Here is a 10529-nt window from a genome sequence, read left to right on the forward strand (position 1 = left end):
TACCAACACTTGCACCTATCAATATATGCATATACGCGCTGTCTATTCAGGTTTTTTAGCTCACAAATATTCAACAGAATCGAGCAAGCTCACTGGCATGTGATGTGCCAGAGTAGCCTAAATGTATTGCCAAAAAAAGTCACATATCCGACTCACCAATTGCATAATTGGTTCTCGAAAATCCGCCACACAATCCAATCCAATCCAATCCAATCCAATCCAATCCAATTCAATTGACTAACCAACTAACTCTTGGAACTTTCTGGTAAATAAACGGAATGATTCTCTGAAGCAACTTTGAATGGCAAAAAATCAGCCATTGCAGAATTACACGTGACAGATACAGCCATATCTAAAAACCATATCCATACTCATTGCGTCTGGGACAATCGGGGGAATGAACTGGGTGAAGGGAGTAAAAACGGGTGGCATTTAGTCAATTGGAGAGCATGAAAGTCATTTGCCACACATTGGCCCTCCCTTCTTTTCTTCGATATTTTGTAATTGTTGTTTTCATGTGACAGCTAAATAAACTTAATTTTCATGAGAATCATTTTCATTTAAATAGGGACGCTTGTAGGTCAGCCATTAGCTTTTTAATACTACTGCTATTCATTGGCTTGTAGTTTTTTTGGCTGCGCATTAAGGGGGAATTGTCGGAGTGCTCAATTCATTAATTAACTATTAGTTGTTTCTATTGTACCGGGGAATAAAATAAACTTGAATAATAAAATGCAAAAAACATTCGGAAATAAACGGGATATCACCACACACATAGTTTTCATACTATATCTGTGAAAATCAAGCACAACGTCGATGGTTAGAAAATGTTTAAAGCACTGTCAATGCCAAATATCAAGTGTTTGAACGTAGGCCAGCCGCAAATAATAGACTTGTTGAGGCTCAGACACACCGTACCCTGGGCGCAGGAAACTTGCTGCCAAGTACCAATGCACACCAAGTACGCCATATTTCTGCCATTGGGATCAACGCACCTGTACTCGCCGTAATCAGAACAGGGCTTTCCAGGCAACAAACCATTGTCGCTGGGAGTTTCCTCGGCTTGTCCGCTTGTTGTTGATGTAGTGCTGCTGGTAATGCCAGAGGAAGTGGAAGTGGTGGTTTGAGTGTTTGCGGATGTCTTGGTCTTGGTATTTTTTGGTTTGCTGGAAGTAGATTCCGGGCTGGAACTAGTAGATGCTGGTAATGAGCTCCCACTTGTGCTGCTGTTGCCATCAGAACTTTCACGTCCAAATGACCTGGCAGCATCAACTAGCTCACTGTTAAAGTCCATATTGGCCGACCAGATCATCACACCCGCAAGTCCCCTAGACGCTGCATAATCCGACTTGATCTTAATGCTATCAGGATCATCATACGACAGGAATCTCTTTGTCTCGGGATTAAATAACCACGGCGTCTGCGTGACAGGATCCCACTGGCGAACCCACGGTGCCGCCGCCGTATTTTTATTAACCAGGACGCCTTGGCTGCGCAGATTCCTCCACTGCCATGTGCCCGAGTTTGACGTTGTCTTGGCGCAAGTGTCGTACCACGGTGCGTCTTCTGAATCTCCAAGAGGCACATCGTGGGACTGCGACTGGTACTGGTTGCTCGCATCCTTGATCATATTCTGCAGGGCCACTGAGGAGCGACCATAGAACCCCAGCCCAGCAACAAGCTGATTTGCCGGCCAACCGGCATTAGTCCACGCATCAATAGACGATACAAATGAAAGCGGTGTTCCCTTGCCTTGCTCGTAATTGAACGGCGCATTGGCGCCAGTTTCAGAATTCCATGGACCGCCGATATCGTATGCCATAACGTTAGTAAAATCGACGTACTTTGCAAACTCGCTGACATCGGAGCTCGGTCCACTGGGCGTATCAAACGGTTGAACGCGGACGGCCAAAGTGATAAGCTTCTTTCGCTCACCAAACTGCGAATCGAATTTATCGCGCAAATCATGCAAGAAAGTTAAAAAATTCGGGGTGTCATTTTGTGCATCAAACACATTACACGCATTGCCCAGGCGACCAGGATACTCCCAGTCAATATCTATTCCATCCAAGCCATGATCCTTGACGTAATCCGCCATACTGTTAAGCAACCTCGTGCGCGAGTCATTGTTTTTTAAAATATCGGAAAACAGGTTGGACCCGGTCCACCCGCCTACGGACAAAAGCGCCTTGGCATTGTCATTGCCGTTGGAGCGAATTTGTTGAAGTATTTGCGGCAGCGCCCATTCGTCTTCGAATGTAAACGAACCGTCGTTGCGCGGGATTCCAAAGGCAATATTGACGTGTGTGTATTTTTTAAAGTCAATGCCTTCCATTTTGGCCCGTTTCCAGCTCGGATAGTAGCCAACTACAATGGGCTCGGCCACCACTGCCACGCATATTGTAAGCAAGACTAGTGTCAAAAGTGGAACAGTATATAATATAATTTGCATAGTAAAAAAATCAATGTAAACTTGTCCTAATATTTTTAATAAAGTTATTGTTGCGCAGACTGAAGATATGGAAGCAGATGTTGAGGTCGAGAACCGCGAAACAAGTTCCCACCTGCGCGCTGATCGATAGGACGCTAATTGGATAATGCAGGTGCAAATCAGGGAGGCATCACACTGATGCCCAAACATGCCCCCCATCCTGTAATGCACACGCATAAGCGTACACGCACGAAAACCACAACATCGACTTGCCAAGATACCGGTCTACTCGCAGAAGATCCAGTTCTCACCAACGGAGCGCACAATGGACAATGTGCACGACAAAGGCGACTGGGAACATATATAAGATGAGGCTGGCCCCTAGTAGTACTTTAGAAACATCAGTAATAAAACCTTTTATAAAATCACCCCTAACTTTTACCACTAGACAACTAGTGCTCCTCACACCCCCTCTTACTATAACAAAATTTATTACTCGCTTACATACATAAAACAAAACAAAAACACAACAATGTCCGTCAGGTCAGACGTGACAATGCAGACTGCAATTCACCCCATACCTCCTGCCACTGCCCCTACTGCCCCTACTGCCCAGCTGACTACCACCTCCTCTGCCCAGACCCCAGCCAAGGCTGCCAAAGAGGAGCTGGACCTGCTCCGAGACTATGCCAAGCGGTTCAATGGCGAAGATATCGGAAATCCAACCAAGCAGTGGATTGCAGGGATCCAAGAGACAATCAACTTCATCTTTACCCGCACTCCTGCAGTAATGATTGTCACAGCACTCCAAAAGCTGCTTGACGGACAAGCTGCCAGACGCATGGGCACCCTAGACGTGAACACACCAGAAGAGTTCTTTGAGAAGCTCCTTGAATGCATCCCGCAAGCAGACTTTGTGGCCAAGGCACACAGCATCGCTGCTGGAGGCCCAGCCAAGGCCTTCAAGAACATCCCTGCAGTGGACAGGGTCAACTATGCGCGCAGGCTCTACAAGGCCATGGGTGGTGGCGACTATGCTGCAGTCACTATCTCACGCCTAGTACATGGCCTTGACACCCGCTCCTGGGCATGTACAGGAAGTGCGCCCAATGATGTCACTGCTGAGACCCTCCTGGACCGACTCAAGGCATTCGAGACAGTCCACAAGATAACCCTACTTTCATATGGCAACAATGACCCAAAAGCCTGAGCGGCTTGGGTATCAGTTACACTATTGGGACAATAAATATGTTTAACTCTACTCAGGCCGCCCTGTGCCATTTTACGAAAATACCCGGTTTCCGCGCACATAATAAGCCAGCAATGGCTGTAGCCGACAATGGCGCTGCTGTCAGCCTGGTCACCATGGCTGCTGCCAAGCGGTTGAAGCTGCGTATCCGCACCAACTCGAGGCCAGACCTGTTCCCCATCTGGTCAGACAAGGCATACCAGAGCATTGGGCGGGCCACCGTCTGCCTGCAGGTCGAGGGTGGCCCAAAGTTCTGGGACGATGCAGTCGTTGTCGACATGAAGGTGCCATGGGAGCTGCTGGTGTCAAACCATGCCCAAGAGGGCCTGGGCATCCGCCTCATGACCCCAGCAATGCGCCGACGCCTTAAGGGCACAGAACGCACCCCTGACCACCCAGACAAACTTCCCGATGGTCCCCGTGCTGTACGCGACTCGGATTATGACACTATGCCAGACCCCACGGTGGCACAAGACCCGCAGATGTTCCCACTAATGGACGGCCCGCCTGATGCGCCCCCGATCAAGGAACCAGTTGTCTCACGCCCAATGCGGGCACGACTAGGCCTACCAACTGGCTATTTTGTTGAAGCGCGCGATGCCGACTTCCACAAGTGGGATGCACTGTATCCAGCAGTGACGACGGAAAATGTTGCTAGCCGCACAACGGATCAGTGCACTACGGACGAGCTCCACAAATCCCTGCTAAAGACCCTTATGACTGCTGCTGGCGCCCTACGTGAGTACCCGAGTGGCTGCCCGCCGCCAGCAGCCTATGCGCCCATCCGACCCCCAATGCGCACAAACGCGTGCCCCCTGTACACCGTCCAACACACACTCAGCGAGCCTGCTCACAAGGCCCGAAACTCTTTCGTTGCCAACCGGCTCAAGTATGGAATAGACGGTCCATCGGTTGCATTCGCCCAGGTCCCTGTGTTCTCCAAAGTTAAGCCGAACTCGACGGACAGGCGTGTGCTGTTCGACGACTCAGCAAACAACTCGTTACATATGCTGAGCGTTGGAATGCAGCTGCCGACGCCAGTCGAGCGCATTATGTTCCTGCGTGATGCCAAGCTGATCTCGTCAGTTGACATGGCATCGTTCTTTACGCAGCTGCGCCTGGCAGAGGACGTCGCAGACTTCTGGACCTATGACGGGGGCAGCGCAGGCAAGGTACGCAACCTACGCATGGTGCAGGGAAACTCCGAATCCCCTGCCATTGCCCAGGCCTTCCTGACCCATGTTCTGTCCGGCGTGCCAGAGCTGCGGCCACGTCTGATGGTCTACATTGATAATGTTTACCTAAAGTCGACCACCGGCAATGAGACTGATCACATCCACGATATAGGGCTGTTTGCTCGGTGTCTGGCCCGTGCGAATGTCACGATTAACATGTCCAAATCACTGTGGTGCGCGACTACAGGCGTAGAGATCTTGGGGCGTCGGTGGTCCGCCGACCGGACATGGCAGGCCTTTGACCACCGAGTGGAAACAATGCGAGCACTGGAGATGCCGACGACGGTCGCAGGCATCCGGCGTCTGTGCGGCGGCATTAACGCAATTGCAGAGCATATGGAATGGATCCAGATCATCCTAGCTCCCTTCTACCAGATGGTGGGCAAGACGCGGCTGACGAAAGACGACATCAGATCACTACAGGAGCCCTGGCATGCGCTTAAGCAGGCACTGCTCGACGTTCGACACCTCTACATACCCCCGCCTGGAGCACCGCTGGTACTGCGCACTGATGCTGCGGGCGCCGGTGTGGGTGCCGTGCTACTGGCCCAGCGCTCTGACGACCCTGAGGACCTGGCGCCGGTATGCTACTTCTCACGGGCATTTGGAGGCATGCAAGGGAGGAAACACTCAACCTGGCGCGAGGCGTGCGCTGTGTACGAGGCTGTGAAGCACTTCTATGCGTACCTTGATGGGTGTGCAAACTTGAGGATCGAAACGGACTGCGGCACGGTGGTCTCGCTGTTCGCGCACAAGACCACCAATGACGCCGACCCCCTGGCGCAATTCAAGCTTGGCCTCAGCGAGCTTGGCATAAAGAAGCACATGATCGTCCACCGCCCTGGGGAACTGCAGCAGACCGCCGACTGGCTATCACGCGCAAAAGAGTTCCTGCGCCCGCAAAAGAAAAAGACACTGGGCAATGTAGATGATGATGAGGTAAACACCCTTGTCAACCCAGCGACCGAGACAGTTGGGGGCGAGTATGTCTACACAATTGGCGCCATGGATTTCGAGGGCGACCAATTCACACGCGAATCAAATGGCGAGAGGGTGGCCTATTGCATCGGGGCCTTTGCAGCAGTAACCCCAATCGTCTATGCCAATGGCGACGAGCCCGACGCACTTCCCAACGGCGGCACCATGAGGAACAACCCCATGACCGCCGCTGCCCCCATGCAAACTATAGCGGCCCGTACACGCTCAGCCAACCGAGCGCAGACCATCCAGCAGACCAAGCCCCAGCGCAAGGCAAGCAACCCCGTCCTCGGCCAGGCCACAATGCCGCAGACGGCCCATACAACGCCCCCTGTGAGCGGGGCTCGTAAGCGCGGCAGGCCACGGCGTGAGGGACAGACCATCACTGCGTCAACTTCACCCACACCCCCAGCAGACCTGCCTCGCAAGCGTGGCCGTCCCAGGCGTAAGCCAGTGGAGGCGCCAGCAGCAGCTACGGTGACTCCAGACGTACCACAGGCCAAATCCCCGGCAGCAGAGCCCCCAGTGGCGACGCGGCGTGGGCGCGGTAGACCCAGACGCAGTGCACAGACAACAGACATGGCACCCGAGCAGGAGCCGGCATTGCCGGTGGCGCTCAACACACCCGTCCGGCACAAGCGCGGCAGACTGAGGCATGCCGTACAGGGGGCAACAGTTACCCCTACCCCTGCGCCCGAGCCGACCCCTATGCCTGCACCCGACCCAGCTACTACCCTGTCCGTGGCGCCGACACCGGCATCCATGAGCCAGCAGTTCGCAAGAATCGCGTCTGCGCTAGAGGACTTACCGAATGTCGCGGACTTTCTGCACTGCCAGGATGACGATGCTGAGATCCAGTCCTGGATCAAGCTGTGCAAACAACGCGAGGCACTCAACGGTCCGACAACTCCCGAATACAATGTCGTCAGCAAGAAGGCCTTGCGTGACGGGCGATTGTACGCTCTGGCCCCCAGTGACACGCCCGGGCCAGTAGGCATGTGGGTGCCCATACTGACGCGTGAGGCGGCGCGAGACTTTGTACGCAAGGCACACCAGGCCCTGGCACACGCTGGGTACAAGCGGACCCTCGACTTCGTGCGCGAGCTGATTACATGTCCGGGCCTGGGCACAGTGGTAGAAAGTCTGACAAAGTGCTGTCACACCTGCCAGATGACAGCGATCCAGAAAAAGTCACACACACCCAAGATCATGTCGTACATTGCAAAGCCGCTCGAACATGTCTACATCGACTTGCTACACATTGGGGACAGAGGAGAAGCACCTCAGGATGCGTTAGTAGCAGTTGACAGTGCGAGCGGGTTCATGCAGATCTATGCAGTGGACGACACAACAACAGCAACACTCACCGATGTCCTTGAGAGCGAGTGGTTTGGCACCTACGGAAAGCCAAAATATCTCACGTCGGACAACGGCCCGCAGCTCGTGTCCCATGACTTTGAGGACTTCCTGAGCAGGGAGGGCGTGACGCACATCACAACCGCCCAGTACCATGCTCAGTCTGACTTGGCTGAGGCCGCAGTCAAGAAATTCAAGCAGTCATTGCGATGCTGTTTCACCGATCAGCCGGACGAGGAGGGCTGGACGCAGCACATCCCGCGCATTGTAGCTGCACACGCCTGTACGCGCTCGGAGGCCATCGCCAACACCCCGGCGGCAGTTTTCTTCGGCGAGCCTGCGGTGCGTGTAGCGACAGCATACGCCCAGTTCCCTGAGGGTGAGAGCCCCCCCAGTGAGGAGGAGATCACCGAGATGATACGTGAGCAAGCAGCTGAGCACCGCAAAATGGTCCGCCAGCGTGCCAACGCCAGGGACAACAGAGGCATCGACCCCATCTGGTTTGAGCCGGGTGAGTGGGTGACCTGCCGTGCACTCCCCAAGGCCAGCTCAGTGGCAGATCAGTTTGCACGCCGCCTGGGTCCGTTCCGAGTCGTGTCGCGGCACAAGACCTCCTACCACCTGGCCTATGCTGACGGCAAGCCCTTCCATCGCATTGTACCAGGCGACGCGATCACGCGGTACCACCATGGAGCCTCAGAACGGATCGCGGAGATCGCCCGCAGATCAGAGCCATCAGGCTCAGAGTGGACGGACTCAGAGTGGGCGACCAGCGAGTACGGGGACGGCGGCACGGGCCTCGGCGGGGGCAGCCCAGGGCCGTCGGCACCGCGCCCAAGAGCATACGCTCAAATGCCCGAAGCTAGGGCCCAAATGCTGATATCCCTCCCGTCGGACCCGGGCTACTCATGGCCGGAGACGCCGGCGGTTGGTTCCCCGCCCGAGTCACATGTACAGTTCATGGGCCAGGCCCACCCCAGGATATTCGCGCCCTGGCACCCAACCACACTCGAAGAGGAAGAGGAGGATGCCCCTCAAGTCGCTTTGGAGCCCGCACACATTAGGGTGGGACCATTCACACCACCCCCACAGTCGCCGGGCTCGCCGGACAGCATGGACAACAGCGAAGCAAGATCCTTCCTGACAGAGATCCGCCACCAGCCAGCAGGCAGACTAGAGGTCCCAACAGCCCAAGTGGTCGCTGAGGACGTATCCGAAATGGAGGATGATGGCGACGGCGACAGTACCGGGCCCTACGAGGGACTGCTTGCAAGAGCCGCTGAAGAGCCATATGTGGATGAGCATGACACTGAGAGTGAAGAAGAGGAAGAAGAAGAATACGTGAACGACAGCCGAGACGATAGCGAAGATGTGGCTGGCGGGGCTCTCGTTTCCGACGAGGACGGCAGCACAGCCCCAGAAGGCGAGGACGCTCAAGTCATGGGACACACGCGGGCCTACGATCAGGTGATCGTGACACGGCCCGCGGGTGCACTGCTGACCAGGAAACCGGCTCTGCCGACAGCTGAGATCGTGCCCGGCCGGCCGGTCAAGAGAAGTCGAGCGCTCACGGAGGCAGGCTCGGAGGACGTGCAGCACCACCCGGATGGCCGGGAGGCACTGCCCATATATGACCAGTCACCCTCCCCCCCGAGCCGAGCCAGGCGGCTAAGGTCCGACGTATTCCACGAGCAGAATGAGACCGCCGCTGGCGACACTGGTCTTGACGTTTTTGTTGCGCAGACTGAAGATATGGAAGCAGATGTTGAGGTCGAGAACCGCGAAACAAGTTCCCACCTGCGCGCTGATCGATAGGACGCTAATTGGATAATGCAGGTGCAAATCAGGGAGGCATCACACTGATGCCCAAACATGCCCCCCATCCTGTAATGCACACGCATAAGCGTACACGCACGAAAACCACAACATCGACTTGCCAAGATACCGGTCTACTCGCAGAAGATCCAGTTCTCACCAACGGAGCGCACAATGGACAATGTGCACGACAAAGGCGACTGGGAACATATATAAGATGAGGCTGGCCCCTAGTAGTACTTTAGAAACATCAGTAATAAAACCTTTTATAAAATCACCCCTAACTTTTACCACTAGACAACTAGTGCTCCTCACACCCCCCTCTTACTATAACATTATCAAGTTTAAAAATAGCTTGGACAAAAATATTAGAAAAAAGGTTAGAAATTATTTTTACTTGTCTGCCATCAGTTTATATATGGAATAAAACAATAAAACAATAGTAATTACAAGCTTGAATAAAATAATAACCTGCATTTAATATTCCTACTATCCCGTTATTCTAACGCCACCCGGATATTCAAGCCTGATGGCAAATAAATTACTATTCTTCCATGCACCCTGTTTGCAGAATTATACATGTTTAATTAAATGTATATAATAAATTATATAAACATAAACTGAAATTATTAATAAAAATAGCGCATCAAGATTTTAAATGAAAATAACGTACACTTTAATATCCATGCATAGATATGACTTTTAAAAAAGAGTACGCTTGATAAACTAGTAAACAAAATTATTAATATATTAATGGTTTACACGCTTGGCCAGCCACAGCTCATTGTGCCAGAGTTTATCCGACAAACAGTTCCAGATTCACATGAAAATTGCGCCCAATTTCCATGATTGCAAAAATAGTATGTGGCACTTTCTTCACACGAATCATTGCATTTGTACTCGCCTTCAATTGAGCAAGTGCCTTTAACCATTACACTGGTCGCAATGCTGTTAGCATTAGCTGCAAAATTATTAATTGTAATAGAAATACTGCAAAGTTGATTGCTGTCTTCGGTTAAAGAGGCAGAATCGTTGATTATATTATTTGAAAAGATTTTATCGTTTGTATCATTAGCTAATGAGCTAGACGCGGTGGTAGGTTTGGTTAATTAATCACCATTTTAGCTATTTAACAAATCAAGTAGTTCATCGTTGTAGTCCTTTTCCATTGACCATGACATGATGCTAGCAAGTCCCTTGGACTGGGCATAGTCCATCTTAATCTTGATGCTCTTGGGGTCATCATATGAAATAAAAACCTTTGTCTCTGGGTTGAACAGCCATGGTGTCTGGGAGATTGGATCCCAGTGGCGTACCCATGGCAAAGCAGCAGTTTCAGGGTCGGTAAGAACACCCTGGCTCCGCAGGTTCTTCCACTTCCAATTGCCACTGATTGAAGTAACCCCGGCACAAACATCCAACCACTCGGCGTTGAGAAACTTTATTATAAAAAGTATTAACGGAA

At 52.4% G+C, this 10529-nt stretch overlaps 1 protein-coding gene across 1 annotated transcript; it reads right to left on the reverse strand.

Annotated features, from left to right (window-relative positions):
* Positions 1 to 690: 690 nt before the first annotated feature.
* Positions 691 to 2506, reverse strand: BX661DRAFT_186593 (glycoside hydrolase superfamily). Its single transcript, XM_051537057.1, has one exon. It carries the CDS (start codon positions 2450 to 2452, stop codon positions 821 to 823), a length of 1632 nt encoding a protein of 543 aa, XP_051389650.1. The 5' UTR covers positions 2453 to 2506; the 3' UTR covers positions 691 to 820.
* Positions 2507 to 10529: the final 8023 nt, after the last annotated feature.

The sequence above is a fragment of the Kickxella alabastrina genome, assembly GCF_025024165.1.
Source record: "Kickxella alabastrina strain RSA 675 chromosome Unknown BX661scaffold_22, whole genome shotgun sequence".
Classification (NCBI taxonomy): Eukaryota; Fungi; Kickxellomycota; class Kickxellomycetes; order Kickxellales; family Kickxellaceae; genus Kickxella; species Kickxella alabastrina.